At 36.2% G+C, this 18,412-nt stretch overlaps 1 protein-coding gene across 8 annotated transcripts in view; it reads right to left on the bottom strand.

The window, feature by feature from the left end:
• Positions 1 to 18,412, bottom strand: part of Mme (membrane metalloendopeptidase) — a 103,703-nt gene that overhangs the window by 17,231 nt on the left and 68,060 nt on the right. For all 8 annotated transcript variants that reach the window (XM_045130793.1, XM_045130794.1, XM_045130798.1 and 5 more), the window contains exon 17: positions 12,088 to 12,146. In XM_045130793.1, the coding sequence (XP_044986728.1) occupies positions 12,088 to 12,146 (59 nt within the window). The remainder of the gene's footprint in view (positions 1 to 12,087; positions 12,147 to 18,412) is intronic.

The raw sequence follows: 18,412 nt of genomic DNA, 5'->3' as shown, positions 1-18,412 counted from the left end.
TTACTGGTTTATCTTTTAGGCAATTGAATTTCAGAGTATTTAAAATAAAGTTCAAGTGTACACTCAGGTAAACTTTTCATGGAAATAAACATTCTTTTTATAATAAATTCAGTCGCAACATGTTTGGAAACTTTACTTAACTTTCAAGTTAAAAATAATATACTTAAGAATGAAAAAGTCATGGGGCATGGTAGCACATGCCTTTAATCCCACCACTCGGGAGGCAAAGGTAGGAGGATCACAATGAATTTGAGGCCACCCTGAGACTACATAGTGAATTCCAGGTTGGCCTGAGCTAGAGCGAGACAAAAAAAAAAAAAAAATGAAAAAGTCCCTTGCACTTGTGGAGTGAATAAGTCTGAGCTTTGGGTTTCCTGGCTTGCCGTGCCCCTTGAAGGGTATGGGGCTGGTTGGACCCTACAATCCTAAAGCATAAGCAGGCATTGGCTCATGTTCCCTGCTCCTGGTTCCCCTACTGCTGGTGTGGGGTGGCTGGGACCCTACATGCATGTGCAGCGAGAGTAGCTTTGGCTTCTTGTTCTCTGGTGAGGCAGGAAGTGAACCAGTGGATTCCCATATGTGTTGTTGATACAGAATTTGGGGATTCAGGAGGGATCACACAGAATTTATGAACCCCAAGATTTGGATTCTCTCCTACCTTTAATAAAGAATTAATAGAGGGAGAAATCCTGCTTTCTGGGAACAGGCAGTCACAGAAGAAGTGCTCACTTGGGGCATGGAACTGCACAGGAAAGCTTGCTTCCTGGGTACAGGTAGACAAAGGTGAACTCACCTCCAGCCTCAGTCACCTTCTTTAATTGGTGCCAAGCCATTCCTCAAGCCACCATTTACATTCCCACATTCCTGCCCCACCAGTTACACAGAATGATGCCTCCAAACAAGCTACCTCCATGGGCCATAATTCAGGTCTGGTCCATGCAACCCAGCTCCAACATTCCCCTTACCCCCTGCCACCTACATCTTCCAACAGGCATCCCCACTGCCTTCTTGACACCTTACTTCTTCCCCAGACAGGGATCATAGTGAGCCCCACAGGCAAAGCATAGCTGTAACAATGTGCTGAAGAGATTCTGGACCTCCAAAACAGCTTTCCTATCAGCTACCAGCCAAGAGCTGCTGGTGCACCTGCGATCTCTACAATTTGTGCATCTGCAATTATTACCCAATCCCACTCCAATTCAATTCAAACCTAAAACAGCTCACTGATGAACTTATAAGGATAAATACTTTCTTCCTCCTTAATAAAATAAGACTTTTACCCAGAGGTAGGTAGACCCCCAACACACACACACACACACACACACACACACACACACACACACACACAAAGAAAGCCAGCAAACTGAGACATTTCCATCAAGGATGCCTAGTACCACAATGGAAGCCTCTAATGAAAACAAAGAGGAAGCAACAGAAGTCAAATCCCTGTGAACCTGACCAAGTGAATTGCAGAACTAGAAACATATCATCAAAAAACCAACAATCTCATAAATGAAATGCACACAGACCATCTCCAGGCTTAACTTAATTGAAGAAAACCTGAGAGACTTCAGGAAAAGAGAAACAAATTGAAGATGAGTCAACAAATAGAGGATCTCGACAGTAAGCTGATTAAGCTTAATGAAGACATGATCAAATGCAAAAATGAATTCCAGGAAGCATCAAGAAAATCAAACCTCTACCTGAAATTGGACTTCAAGAAAAGATGTACATGATGCAGAAAAAAACACAACAGAAAACAAAAAGTCAAGTAGATCTTTTCAAAGCATCTCTAGAAGCCCTCACTAAGAGAGTCAATCAAGTGCAGGACAGAAACCCTGAACTGGGATGACCAGACAGAAGAAACTGATCAGGAGTCCAAAAACTTTGATAAAGTTCAAATCCATGTGAATATAATATGAAGGAATTGTGGGATATCCCAAAATGACCAAACATCTGGACCATGGGTTTATTTTATATACCAGAAGGGGAAGAAATCCAGGCCAGAGGCATAGAGAACATATTCAACAACTTATTATAATTTTTTAATTATTATTTATTTATTTATTTATTTGAGAGTGACAGAAAGAGGGGGAGAGAGAGAGAGAGAGAGAATGGGCACTGGGCACCCCAGGGCCTCCAGCCACTGCAAACAAACTCCAGACACATGTGTCCCCTTGTGCATCTGGCTTATGTGGGTCCTGGGGATTAGAGCCTTGAACTGGGGTCCTTAGGCTTCACAGGCAAGGTCTTAACCTCTAAGCCATCTTTCCAGCCCCCATATTCAACAAATTATTGAAGAAAATATTCCCAACCTTGCAAAAGAGAGGACTATCAAGATAGAAGAAGCTCACAGAGCATCAAACAGAAAGGGTCAAAGAAGAAACTCCCCAAGGCACATCACAGTTAAAACTCTAAGCAGTCAAAAAAAGAGAGAGTGTTAAAAGCAGCTAGAGAGAAAAAATCCTCATTATGTACAAAGGCAATATCATCAGAGTCACCTCAGATTTTTCAGTGGAAACTATGAAAGCCAGAAGGGCTTGGAATGGGGCACTTCAAAGCCAAAACAAACAAACAAACAAACAAAAAAAACCCTGTGGTTTCCAACATAAACTGTTGTACCAGTGAAATTATCCATCGCAATAGATGGCGAAATAAAAATTTTCCATGACAAAATCCAGCTCTGATTATATGAACATAAAGCCAAATCTACAAGGAATACTTCAGGAAATATTCCACACGGAAAAGTAGAACTACCAACCTTAAGAGCTTATAAGAGGGCAAGCATGATAATGAAAAGAATAGCAGGCATGAAAAGTTCAAAGCACCAAACCCCTTAAACCCTCCAGCATGACAGAGATTAAATCAAACATTATAGTTATAATCATAAATATTAATATTATTATTCACCTATAAACAAACACAACCTAACAGGATGGATCAGCAAAATGGACCCTTCAATCTGCTGCCTTTGAGAAACTTACCTCACCTTTAAAGATACCTCCTGAGGAAGAAATGATAGAAAATGATTTTCCAAGCTAATGGAAATAAGAAACAGGTGAGTGTAGCTATATTAATATATGACAAAATAGACTTCAAACCAAAAGTAATTGAAAAGGACAAAGAAGACCACATTTTACTCATCAAAGGAATGATGTGGAAGAGGATACAGATATGCACCAAACACTGGTGCACAACATTTTATAAAGCAAAACCAACTTGACAACAAATCAGAAATAAATGCCAATGTCATCATAGTACAGGACCTCAATAACCCACTTTCATCTTTAGACAGATCATCCAAGCAGGAAAACAACAGATCTTAATAACACCATAGATCAATTAGACCTAACAGATACCTACAGAACATTCCACCCCAATTTTTCAGAATATACATTTTTCTCAGCAGTCCACATAAACTTCTCCAAAATAGGTCATATATTGGGATATAAAGTATGCCTCCATAATTTTAGGAAGATACATACATGCAACTTCCTGCATCATATAAGGCCACAATGCTATAAAGCAAGAAATTAACAACAAGAGAAGCAAGAGAATTTGCACCAGCTCCTAGAGACAGAACACACTATTAAACGATAAATGGGTCATGCAAAGAAATTATAAAGAAATTGTAAAATTTCTTGAACTGAGTGATAATGAAAATATAACATACCAAAACATATGGAACACAATGAAGTCATTCCTAATGGGATAATTTTTATCACTAAATGCCTTCATAACAAAGACAGATCTCAAATTAATTGCCTAACCATCCACCCGAAGGCATTGGAAAAACAAGAACAATCTACCCTAAGAGTCCCAGACATAACAAAATAATTAAGACCAGAGCAGGAGTTAATGAATTGAAAACTAAGCAAACAATAAAATTGAAAAAATGAAGAGCTGTTTTTTTTTGGAAAAATAAACAAGATTGATAAACCCCTGTGCAACTTTATCAAATGAAAAAAAAGTCTCAAATTAACAAAATTAGAAATGAAAAAGAAGAGGTCACAACAGAGATCAATAAAATTTGAAGAATTATAAGGACACAAAATTGGATAGCATGGTGGAAATAAACCAATTCCTAGACACATATCAACTACCAAAACTAAGTCCAGAGCACATAAATCTAACAAAACCCATCATATCCATGGAAATTGAAAATATAATAAAAACCTCCCCCAAAGGAAAAGTCCAGGACCTGGTGAATCCTCAGCAGAATTCCACCAAACCTTCATTGGAGAACTGAAACCACTTTCTCTCAAGCTATTTCACATAATTGGAGAACAGGGAATCCTCAACCCCTAAGAAGCCAGCATCACTCTAATACCAAAACCAGATAGAAATACAATAAGAAAAGAAAACTGTGAACCTATATCCCTAATGAACTTAGATGCAAAATTCCTAAACAAAATCCTTGCAAGCTAAATTCAAAAACACATCAAGGGCTGGAGAGATGGCTTAGTGGTTAAGCGCTTGTCTGTGAAGCCTAAGGGCCTTGGTTCAAGGCTTGATTCCCTAGGATCCACATTAGCCAGATGCACAAGGGGGTGCATGTGTCTGGAGGTTGCTTGCAGTGGCTAAGAAGCTCTGGTGCCCACTCTTCTCTCTCTCTCTCTCTCTTTCTCTCTTTCTTTCTCTCTCTCTCTCTCTCCCTCTTTCTCTCTCTCTCTGTCTGTTGCTCTCAAATAAATCAATAAAAATAAACAAAAAAAATAAGAAAATAATACATCAAAAGTGTCATCTACCTCAATCAAGCTGGCTTCATCTCAGGCACGCAAGGATGGTCTAACACATGGAAATCAATTAATATAATACACAATATAAATATACTTAATCACAAAAATCACATTAGCATTTCAACAAATGCAGAGAAGGCCTTTGACAAAATACAACATCATTTCAAGATCAAAACGCTGGAGTGACTAGGCATGGAAGGTTTATATCTCAACATAATAAAGGTTATAAACAAAGCATCTAAACCTCAAATCATACTTAATGGGGAAAGACTCAAGGAGCTCAAATTATGATAGGAAACAAGACAGGGGTGTCCACTCTCATCACCACTCTTCAACATAGTACTGGAAATCCTAGCTTAAGCAATAAGGCAGGAAAAAGATCTAAGACATACAAATTGGAAAGGAAGAAGTCATACTAGCCCTATTTGCAGATGATATCATCCTATACGTAAGTGACCTGAAAGAGTCTACCATAAAACTTATAAGATGATAAATTCTTTCAGCAAAATGGCAGGATACAAAATCAACACACAAAAATCAGTAGCCTTCATATATATAAGATAGATAAATATATAAAGAAAGAAATCAGATGGACATGGAAAGCATTATCCTAAGTGAGGTAACCCAGGCCCAGAAAGCCAAGTGCCACATGTTCTCTCTCATATGTGAATCCTAGCTACAGATGATTGGACTTCTGCATGACAATGAAAATACTTAGTAGCAGAGGCCAGTAAGTTAGAAAGGAGACATAAGGGGAAGAGAAAGGAAGGGAGGAGGGTACTTAATAGGTTGATATTGTATCTATGTAAGTACAACAATTGAGATGGGGAGGTAATATGATGGAGAATGGAATTTCAAAGGGGAAAGTGTGGGGGGGTGGGAGGGAATTACCATGGGATATTTTTTTTTATAAACATGGAAAATGCTAATAAAAATTTTAAAAAAATAAATAAAAATAAAATTATATAAAAAAAGAAATCAGCCAGGCTGTCCCATTTTCAAAAGCCACAAAAAAAGTCAAATACCTTAGAATAGCACTGACCAAGTAGGTAAAAAGCATATATACTGAAAACATAAAAAACAAGAAAGAAATTGAGGAGGATACAAGTAGATGGAAAGAACTTTTTTCAATTGGTGGAATTAATATTGTGGAAATGGTATTATTACCAAAAGCAATGTAGAGATTCAATGTAATACCAATAAAAAAATCCTAGTATCATTCTTTGCAGAGATAGAAAAAGTAATCATAAAATTTATATGGAATGGAATTTATATGGAAGTTCTCTCAGTAAAAGAAACACTTCTGTAGGTATCACTATACCTGATCTAAAGCTATACTACAAAGCTACAGTAACAAAAACAGCATGGCACTGGCATTAGAGCAGACATGTAGACCAGTGGTAGAGAATTGAAGACCCAGCCCTTATCTGAAGCAACTATAGCTACTTGTTCTTTGACAAAGGAGGCAATTACATTCATTGGAGAAAGGATAGCATCTTCAATAAATCATGCTGGTCAAATTGGATAATCACAAGTTAAAAAAAAAAAAAAAGAAACTAGATCTACACCTCTCATGTATGAAAATCAATCCCTTGGATTATAGACCTGAACATAAGACCTGAAACTCTTGATTGGCTAGAGGAAAAATTAAGGGAAACTCTCCATGACATAGGAGTGGAAAAGACTTCCTGAACAATACCACAGTAGCCCAGGAAATTAAATTATCATTCAATGGGTGGGATATCATGAAGCTAAAAAGCTTTTGTACAGAAAAACATACCATAAACACAGTCAACAGGTTACCCACAGAATGGGAGAAAATCTTTAACAACTATACCAATGACAGAGGCCTAATATCTTGAATCTGCAAGCTAAGCAATAAACAAAAACAAATAAGCCACTCAAAAATATGAGGCAGAGAACTGAATAGGGAATTCTCCATGGAAGAAATACAAGTGGATAATACTCACTTAAGAAAATGTACAACCTCTCTAGCTATCAGGGAAATGCCGTTTAAAACAACTATGAGATTCCACTTTACTCCTGTCAGGATGCAATCATTAAAAAAATCAAATGACAATAAATGTTTGTGAGGATGTGGAGAAACAGGAACCCTTACTCACTGCTGGTGGGAGGGTAAACTTGCATAACCACTATGGGAATCAATATGGAAATTCCTGAAAAAGATGAAAATAGAGCTTCCAACTGACCCAGCTATTCCTCAACTGGAAATCTACCCTAAAGGCTCTACTCTTCACTGCAGAGATATTTGCACAACCATGTTTATAACTGATCAATTCACAATAGCTAAAAAGTGGAATGGACTCATATGTCCTTTTGATGATTGGATAATGACAATGTGATACACATACACAATGAAATTCTACTAAGCAGTATGGAAAAATTATACAATGAAATTTGTAGAAAAATAGATGGAATTGGAACAGACCATACTAAGTGAACTCCTACAAGCACAGAAAGACAAATGCTGCCTGTTCTCTCTCATTTGTGGTTCCTAACCTGGAACACCTTGAGTTGCATGCAGACCTTACAGGCAACTCGAGGGTCAGATAATAGGGATGGAAGTTTTGGGGGAAATGTAAAGGGAGGGAAAGGGGTGATACACACAAAACTCAATCCAAAATGAATTCATTCCATAGAAACCTTTCTCCTGGATAGTAGACTAAATGATACAGCCCTCAATAGGAGTATGCAGGGATTGTCTGGTAAGAAGGGTTCTGGAGAGGGTGGGATGAAGCCTAACACTTAAATATTTGGTTTGGCTTGTATCTCCCAGTACTAGAAATAAGTTACATCCCACTCTGAGCTATTGATTACAGAGACCTATGAAGTCCCCAGGTCATGACAGTCTTCTCTCAAAACACTTGATTACCCAATTGAGGTAAAAGATCCTATTGTTGAAGACTCCACATACTGCCATCACAAAACATTGAGAGATCTGGCTGGAGGGAACCCAGCTCCCAAGTGGTCTACCCATATAGTGCCGGAAAGTGCTACAAGAGCTGTTGGGGAAGATGGCCAACAACCTTGCATGCTAGCAGGGAACACTGCTATACAAAGGCAACCAACCTGACAAGATGGATATATCTGTGCAACAATGGCAACAAGTGTAGGTGGGTAACCAATGGCTCTATGATTGGCCAAAAGATCTACACAGTGGAAAGGAACCCATAGTTGGAATTGGGAATCAAGTCAAACTCCTATGGAGATCAAGATCATGGACTCCAATGAGAGGCTCCCATTAATCTTTAGCCAAAAGAGAGACTACAACCATCACAATATCTCTTAATTAATTAACAATGTATATCCCAGTGAACCTATGCTGACCTCATTTTTTTATTGGTGTTTTTCAGAAGACATTGAGAACAAAGATAAGCTACTCCTCACACATCAGCCTGGACCTAGGTGAAACCAGAGGAATTGGTGAGATGAGAAAGAGTGCTACTTCGATGGCAAAGCAGCATGGAGACAGACACCAAGGATACTCAAAATGCACTAATATAGAAGTACAGAGCCTGTTGAGAGTACAACACTAATGTAGATTTAAAACATACCCAGCACAGCTCAGATAATTTTGTGGAAAACAGGGCAGAAAGTTGTGATAGCCACAGAGTGAAAGGGAAAGTCCAGAGATATTGCATCCCTCCCCTCTTTCAATAACTGACACACTTTCATATCTGATAACCAATAACCCCAGGGGGGATACCAGAAATCCCACTGAGGAGGGTCCCCAGCAGAATGGGGGCAAGGAGATGGAAAATGATGGTACTAATGCATTATGTGTCCATATAAAGTTACTACTTTAAACAAATGAAAAAGATATTTTAGAATAATTGACTATACCAATATGCTTATAGATCATGCAGGCTGAATGCATGCATCTATTATTCATATTTCTAAAATTTTTTTCATAGAAAAATTCTGCTTTAATTTTAATGGACAAATGGGAATATAGCACTATCACAACTTTCCATTTGACTCAATTATTTCTTTGAACAGGACTTTTAGATATACCAAGATGATAGGAGAGTGGTCAGAATGTACAAAGAAACATTTAAGAGAATATTCAAGCACAGCCTTCCTGATTGTGTGCCAGGAGAAAGTTCTAGAGCTCCAGGAAGCAAATGTTCAGGAGTGGGGAGTAAGGAGGGGTTGACTTAAACATTTTTAATATGCCTTCTTTGTCTTCTGGAAACTGTTTTTTTTTTTGTTTATGTTGTTATTATGCAGTGTATGGTGCATACATATTGGGACATAGCCCGCAAACATAATTTCTGACAAAAAATAGTTGGGATTCTAGTTTTTAAAAATAGAAATTATTGCTTTAATTAACTCCTTAATAAAATGATAATAAAACAAGTTGTTTTTAGTCTAGCATCAGAAAATGTTCAATGTTATAAAGCTTTTATGCAATGTAATTTGGAGCATTTTGTATGTCTAGGTGGGGGGCTCATTTATGTGACACATTTTCTTTAAATCAACTTTGTAATGGAAAGCATGTTAACCTGATTACAAAGGTATTCTGTAAGATAGGTTTGCATATACATGTATATTTATACATACACCTATTAGACATTGTTTTGTTTTGTTTTGTTTTTCAAGGTAGGGTTTCACGCTAGCTTAGGAAGACCTGGAACTCACTATGTAGTCTCAGGGTGGCCTTGAATTCACAGTGATCCCCCTTCCTCTGGAGTGCTGGCATTAAAGGGATGTGCCACCATGCTAAGCTCAACTTTTTCTTTTTTCAAGGTAGGGTTTCACTCTAGTCCAGGCTGACCTGGAATTCACTATGTAATCTCAGGGTGGCCTCGAACTCATGGTGATCCTCCTACCTCTGCCTCCTGAGTGCTGGGATTAAAGGTGTCGCCACCATGCCTGGCTCAGCTCAACATTTTTATCAAGGGAAAAGATCTGAATACTAACAGAGATCTGAATATTCAGTCATTTTTAGTTAATATCACTACTTTGAATACTTAAATGAATTCTCAAAGAAAGAGCACATTTCAAAGATATGTCACATTGTACATGACACCTTTCCCTTTTCTCAACTGCCATTATCAGACAGGCATATGAAAAAAGGTTAACAAGGTATTTCATACTCTCATCAGATGAGTTTATTTTGGGAATATTTACAAAAGTCTTTTAAAATACTGAATACTATTTACTATATCAGGTTCATTATTTAAAGGATAAGTGTCTGCTTTGTGAAATGTTAGGCCACTTCTGACTTCTTTTTCCTTTTGCTGTGTGGCTTTTAGGTTTGAAGACAGACATTAAACTCAGTCTGAGAGCATTCCCATCAGCTATTCTGTGATCAGGAATTTTTGAAGTGAACCATTGTTGGGTCTTCATTGTCTTAGTATACACTTATACAGTTCATGTGGTCCTACAGAGTGTCTTTTGGGATTTTCCCCTGAGGATGAATCAACACCAGATCTGGTAAGAGCCGGGGTCTTCCTGAGCTGCACTAAAACAAAGTTATATCTCCCCTCTTCTCTAATGTAGAAATAAGTATCCAGCTGCCTCACTTTGCACTCAAAATTAATTATGGTAACAGGGCTTCAGGGTAGAATGAACTTGATCTTTCATTGACAGAAGTATGAATATTAAAAATAAATCTTTGGGGGCCAGGAATATAGCTCCTTTAAAGAAGGTATGCTTAGGCCCCAGTTTAGCAAAGAGGGAAGTAGGAGGAAGACAAGGAAAGATAGATAGAGAGAGAGGAAAAAAAGAGAGAAATATTAATATAAAATGTAAAATATAAATATATCCAAATATAAAAATGTTTCTAAGGAAAGTTCTGATTGATCTGAAGAAATACATTATCCAGGGGTAGTTGAGCAGGTGCTGACAGGCTGTTCACTGGACAATATCATCTAGATTTCAGTAAACAGTTCTCTATTCAGAAAATTCCCAGACTTTGAACTAATTGATTTTAACATATCTTACTTATGTAAATATCTTAGTTATTTTCTGCATACTGTGTAAATAATCATAATGATTATTTTATGTAAGTTATTTCATATCCTATTCCAAAGTTAATTATAGATACAATGTTATTTTAAAAATAGAAATTGTAACATAGTAATAGAATATAGATAATGTCAGTATATCTATTTCTAGGATTAAAAACAAAGGGAAAAGTTATTTTTAAAAATTTTTTTGTTTATTTAATTAATTTATTTATTTGAGAGAGACAGAGAGAGAGAGAATGGGCATGCCAGGGCTTCCAGCCACTGCAAACAAACTCCAGACGCATGCGCCCCCTTGTGTATCTGGCTAACGTGGGTCCTGGAGAATCGAGCCTTGAACCAGAGTCCTTAGGCTTCACAGGCAAGCGCTTAACTGCTAAGCCATATCTCCAGCCCATGTTTTTTAATTAATTGAAAATATATTGAAGGATTTTTAGCTATTTCTAATCATGGTGGCAGAATTACAAAAAATAAGGCTTAAAAGACTCTCAGATATAAAAAGCATAGTTTAAGATAATACTGGGGTTATCACTCCTCTTGGCTATGGACCATACTTCAGACTAAGGTGATGGATTGCGTGCCTGCTCTTCTACTCCTTCAGAATACCTCTGGCAAGATCCATTCAGTTGGGTGTCTTTTTGACAAGGTTTAAAAACCTTTTAAGAAAATACTCATTTCTATAAGATAGAGTTCCAAGATGCTTAGGCCTAACCAGGAAGAAAAAGGACTACATCTTTGCCTTATGAAATCATTCAGCTCTTCATTGTCACTCAGATATGTGTTAATTTTAAGCATATTTCTATGATGTTATGATTAATAAACATAAAAATCATTTCCCCTTTTTAAAACAGAAGTGGTTATCTAGCATAATTTCATATATTGCAGCCTTGAACAGTTGAGTTTTCAAGGTTCTGAACTCCTTGGGGCTCCATTGGAATAAAGATGATGCAGAATTAAGAGAGACTCTGCCAAAGCCAATAATAGAATTACCACAGTTGGGTCAGAAAAACTTGACTCTTGGAACCTTGAACCACTTAACACTGCTGATGCTTAGTTAGTCTGGGTCAGTATATATATTTAAAGGATGTTTTTAAAGTACTTATAACCACGATAGACAGTTATAAATGAGAATATCATAAAGAACTAACACTACTAAATTTAATTCATATTAAGTTGAATGTTCCCATTATAGTGGAAATGGGTATCTAGATGCAACTACTTTCAAGAAGTGTATTCAATAGATCAATAACTCAACATCAGACTTGGTTTTAGAGAGGTAATATAAATGGGTCATAAAGCACTGTGGGTTAGGAAAACAGAGAAATGATAACAAGTTATTTAGGAATGCAACTTACCTATCTGATTTCTGCCTGAAGAATAAAAGGCATTGACTACAGCTGCTCCACTTATCCACCTATGGAGAACATAAAAACTTGTTATAAAAGATTCCACATTCATTGTCTGGTTCGATCTGCTTACTTTCTGTTTGATATATGATCAACAAGTTAGAATTATCACACTAGAATGAAAGCACATTTGAAACTATTTCCATTTCTTAAAACATCTGCATATATATAGGCATACAATATGCTATTTCATTCACATGGGTTTTTATAGAGGCATTTGATTGTACAAAATCCATTATAAGGTATCTTCTGAAAAATTACAACATGCTCCTTCTAGACACAAAATGGCCTGGATACCCTTACAGTGCCTGACACTACCTGCATAAGACCATCATAAAAAAAGATCATGGCATCAAAAGTAAAAGACAGACTGATTGAAATGGGGAGGGGGTATGATGGAGAGTGGAGTTTCAAAGGGGTAAGTGGGGGGAGGGAGGGTATTACCATGGGGTATTTTTTATAACCATGGAAGTTGTTAATAAAAAAAATTGCAGTGGGTTTAGGTTATACAGAAGAAGAGTTTAGTTTTATCCTTCTAAAAACAAATAGCTATAGTAACAGTGCTGGGACAGCTGACAAAATATTGATAGGTTATTAAAATTTCAGATTTTAAAATAATTCATATTTAAATTTCTTTAAATTAATTTTTAGTTTACAAAAGACCACTTTCAGAATTCAGATATTGTGGGTAGTTAGCTTGGAATGATAGGCCTGTAATTATTGCCCTTTAAAACTGCTTTCTACCTATGTAACAATACAGATAATTGAGAAACATGGTATGTTTGTGTGACTAATATGAAATCCAGGTGATTCTAAGTAGAGTTGTCTGATAGAAAATAGATGTCTATTTATACTATGATTTACATTCTTTATGGAATATAGAGATTTTATTAAACAGTCACAAAGTACTGGGGACTACAAGTAGATAAATAAAAGAATCATAAATAGTTAGCATATCATGTGCATGAGAAAATAGAAAATATAGGTCTTGGAGGATAATTAGATTGCTGAAGGATGCTATGAAAGATAACTGTCATTAGTCATGCTCTGGGTTGGGAGATGGACCAGTGGCTGAAGGTGCTTTCTTGCAAAGCCTGCTGGCTCAGTACCCACATATCCCCAGACATAAAGAGCAGAGCATGCACTGGTGTTAGTCTGCAGCAGCCAGAGGCCCTGGTATACAAACCACTCACATGTGCAAACAAATACATGAAGAAATAGAAATAATCATGTGTTAAGAGCATTTGTGCAACAGAGTATTTCCATCCTAATAGACTACTAGTTATGTTATATATTCATTGAAATATTAACAGTTTGAATTCAGATATCTCTTAAAAGTTAATATGTATGCATACACTTAAAACAGTCATATATTATTGTCTATGGTTTATGAAGGAGTAGTTACTCTGCTTCAGGCCAACACTTAGTGTACCAGTTTTTACAAGTTGTACAGTCAGATTATATAAATTTCTAGTCTTTATATTCCAGATAAGCAACACAAAGTCAGCATATTAGTTACAATGTCAGTAACTTTTCTGATGTGAGATGCAAGTACTATTTTGATCCCATAAAAATACCTGGTCTAGGCCACATATGTAACAACTGTGAAAAGTTCTATGTTTTTTTTTTCTTCAGTAAACATGATTAAGAATTTTTGTGAAAGGATGTGTGGATCTTAAAAAAAATGTAGCTCACATTTCTATGAATTTTTCTTTGGAAAAACAAAAGCATGGTGATAGGGAAGAATATTTTTTCCACATGTCTCTCCCTTAGATTTTTACTGCTGTTATTTTACAATGAGTAAAATATTTTAAAGCAGGATGGGGTGACTGATATATGAATCTCCCCTTGTTTCATCAGGGCCAAGTCATCACTATTTTAACATTTCTTGCAAGTTGGTAACTACAGTGATATATCTTATTTATTTTAATTAAATGTTACTTGGCTCCCACACAACTTGTGATGGCTCATAAGAAAAACATGTATTTAAAAACCCAAGGGTAATAGATTATAACCAAGACATACAGAACTTATAGAGAGCAAGTGGGTTCCATTTATGTGAATTATAGGTATCAAAAAATTAATGTTTGTACAAATAAAAATAATGAATATGAAAAATGATGTATTACTACTACATTTATAAATACTACATTTATATATGTTCACACAAGTACTATGACTCAGTTGCAAGTGAGGTCCCTGGTAGCTGGTTGAAGGGTCAGAATAGAAAATATACTCAAATCATTTCTGAGAAAAAACTTCCTTGCATAATTTGAAAAAATTCTTGATGTTTACTTAACACTTATACATATAAACAGTTTATAATAACATTTTAATTGTTGTAGAAGTAAGTTTAGCATATTTCTAGGTCTCAGTGGCTTTAAGGTTTGATTTCATAGTATGAAATTATAATTTAATGGCAGTAACAGTGTATTTTTTAAAGATAATTCCTCATGCAGGCTAGACTGGCCTCAAACTTGCTATATAACTAAAGATGCCCTTGAACTTAAAATCCTCCTATCTTCACTTTCAAAGTGCTAGGATTACAAGATTGCATAACCATGTTCACTCTATGAGGTGCTGAGAATTGAACCTAGGGATTTTTGCATGCTAGGCAATCTCTCTACCAACTGAGCCACATCCCCAGCTATTAGTGTATTTCATGCACAATTACAAATAATTGTTGCAAATTATTTGACTCTGAACTATTAAAAAGCCCTAAGAAGGGAATAAAAATGTGTCTTTTCAAATTGGTTTTAAATTAAGTGATTAAGGAGTTGGATACATGCAAGTAATGCTTCAAACAACAGACCACAAAATGTAAAACTAGCCAGGCATGGTGGTGCACACCTTTAATTCCAGCACTCAGTAGGCAGAGGTAGGAGGACTGCTGTGAGTGTGAGGCTACCCTGAGACTACATAGTGAATTCCAAGTCAGCCTGGGTTACAGTGAAAATCTACCTGGAGAAAAACAAAAAAAAAAAAAAAAGTAAGAATGAAGCATAGATGAATGAAAGTTATTTATTGCCTATCATATGTTTATTGCTTTTGTAAATTTAAATGTTATGCTTTTACTTTAGTGCTTTTCTGCTCTTTTGTTACAGTACTTTGAGAAGTTTAAGATGGTATTGTGATTAATGTTTTCAACTTTCCAGAAGGGAGAGTCTACTGTGAATTCTTATTTTGAGAAAATAAGTGGCTATTTATGACCATAGAACACTCATAAAATTAGAATTATGGTGGTAGAGATTACAGGACACTGGTGTGTAGTACTTGCCTTCTCGTTCTCAAGATCTTTCATGATGTGACCTTAGACACCCTGGGGAGTTATCCAAATTCAAATGCACAAGGCACTTTTTTTCCAGGTCAAGTTCAGAACTTGAAGTACTGTGATTAGACTGCTACATCTTAATACAGTAATGATGACAGCTACAGACTCAATGTCTGACATTTGTAGTCAGTCATGAAATACCTCACAATATTATCAAAAAAAGCTAATATAATAAGGTAAAATATATTTTTAATTTAATAGGGAATTACTAAGGTTTTTTTTTTAATTGGACTAATTCCATAAATGGAGATGCTTTCATTTATAAAATACATTTTGAATTTGAAGGTAGCACACAGAAAAGGAAGTGGACATGGAGAAAAGGTAGACCAAACATTGGTGACATTGTGCTGAAATAGTAGATGTCCATATGCTACCTGGAAATACCTTTTAAAATGTGCAAGCCCAATCCTTAAGTACATTATCAGACCCGAGAGCAGTGGCACAATACTGTCCCGTTATCCTCCCGTCTCCAGTGGTCTGTATGTGTGCCAGTGTGAGAAGAATGAAAGGGGAAGAGTGGGAATGGAGGAAGTAAGAACTTATATTTTAATTTCTGAAATGGAATTTTCTTAAGTAAGCCCATTCTTGTTTAGAGGCATCAACACTACAGCAAAGAAAGACCTATAAACCACTGGTTCTCAAAGCCAAACTCACAATGTTGGGTAGGAAATGTAACTGAAATACCCTTGAGAGAGGCACCAAGTGCTTGTCTTCCATCTCTCATTACCCTGAAGAAGCTAGGTAGTGATGATATGAAAGTGCATGGGCATCATTTTTAGAGCAGAAAGAACAGCAGATATGTACATCCAGATCCAGTAGAATTTTGAATTGAAAAAGCACTTAGAACAAAGTTTCTCTCTCATGCATTGTTGTGTAACTTTAAAATATAAAAAAGGAAGAACAAAACTGCTAATTCCATTTTCTTTATAAGTTTTCAATTTCTTAATTTATTATTCTCAAATCAACTCCTTTGAAGTTAGTGGTGCAATGTTTTGTTTTGACTTCTTCAGATATTCTTGGGTTGAAAAGAGAATTCTTGTGAAATAACCAAAAATCACAGTAATCCTTTACACTTAGTAAAACATCAATGTTTTTATATGCTTCCACTAATCTTTCAAAGCTTCTTTAATATAGATAGCACCTCTAATTTGCAGGTGTAGAAACAGGCATTGCAAAGTTACTCAATTCTTCTTCTAAATATAATCTAAGGGATATAATTGGGGAAAGAATATTTAAACCACAAGAAAAGATTTTTCCTGTCATCAAATTCCTTACTAACCAAACTGCAGATCAGCATCATACACAGAGTTTCATTACAGTAATTAATGCCATTTCCTTTTCAACATATTTAAAAATGGAAGTAGGAAGATTATCTTTTCCATGTCTTTATCTTCTTTTCTCTCCCTCCTTCCATTAATTCATTGTACAATCTTGCTATGTAGCCCAGCCTAAGCATGGAGTTGCAATCCCTTGCCTTGGGAGTGCTAGGATCACAGGTGTGTCACATTATTTCAGCTGAGCATTGCCATCTCTCATTGCTGTAATAAGGGATCACCTTACCTTTACATGTCTAAAACACTGGCCAGTACACTATCGTGAAGTCAGATTCACCATGACTAGACTATGACAACTCACTTATGGCCATCTGAGTTATCTTCCAGGTACTTTATATAACATACAACAGAGTAACCATTTCATGGCAAAAGCAGATGTTATTAACCTCAGTTAGAAAGAAAAATAAAATCAAAGCCTAGAGGTTATCAAAATTTACACAGCTAGTAGTTGGCACAGCAGTATCCTTAACTCAGGCCTGCCCCATTCCCCATAACCTCACCCTGATTCTATAGCACTCACTCTTTCCCTGCTCCATACACAAAGTACTTCAGCTTTACAAACGAATGCACAGTGGAACTAAAGAACTCCACTGAGCTATTTACTACTGCCTCAGAGCGGTAACCAAAACTGAAGTACAAACAGTGACTTATCTAAACCTGTTTAACACAAAACTCTCATTCTGATAATATATTGGGAGAATCTATTTTGCTTTCAATAAAAGATAATACAAAATATCATTATTTAACTTTCTTCCAATACATACCAGCTATTTACTTGTAGTTCTAAGTATGGCCAAATGTAATAATTATTTTAGCCTTTGCTATAGTTTATAGAAGTGTACATGTACACACACATATATACACATACAAGTGATATGACAAATTCAGAGGAATTTCTAATTTTGAAAACATAGGTAGGTAGCTCATTTCTGCCCGCTTTTTCTTTTGGTGACTTATTCTTCTGTTATAAAGTAATCCTGAGAAATTCTGGGAAAGAATTAAAAACTTTTCCATCCCATGCAACACTTAGCACTTACCAAATGATACAAGGGTTATTATCTGTGTAGATGATTAGAAGCTAACTCTATATATGCAGGGACAGTCCAAGTTTATTTTTTAATTGAATCCCCAGGCCTTAGAACAATGTTCGGAATGTCACAAACCATCAACACATTATCGGGGTCTGGCTTATCAATGGGATCTATACACCTTAAAAACTGACCTAGCTTACTCTGTGACCTAGTAGGTTAGAAATCACTGTGGTTCTGCAGCCAGACAGAGTTGCAATGACCACAGCAGTGACCATGGGAGTCTGGTTCTCTCAAGAGATTACATGCAATAAAAGTACAGCATTCTTTGGAAAAGCCTTCTCAGGTTAAGTGTGTTGAAGATAAAAAACATATAACTAAATTAAACTTACACAAAACTTCAAACCCCCAGAAACAGTATCCATACCTACATCCTCTTCATCCTCTAAAAACAATACAAAAGACAAAAATAAACTTTTCATTTGATGCCAGTTAAAAAGAAATAATACTTTTGAAGATAACATATGTTTTGATTGTAGACAAAAAACACATTGTAAATACTTTGTTGGTTTCAAAGGAAT

Source organism: Jaculus jaculus, chromosome 12, assembly GCF_020740685.1.
Source record: "Jaculus jaculus isolate mJacJac1 chromosome 12, mJacJac1.mat.Y.cur, whole genome shotgun sequence".
NCBI classification, from domain to species: Eukaryota; Metazoa; Chordata; class Mammalia; order Rodentia; family Dipodidae; genus Jaculus; species Jaculus jaculus.
Note: the sequence above shows the minus strand (reverse complement) of the source record. Positions and strands in the feature narration are given on the sequence as shown.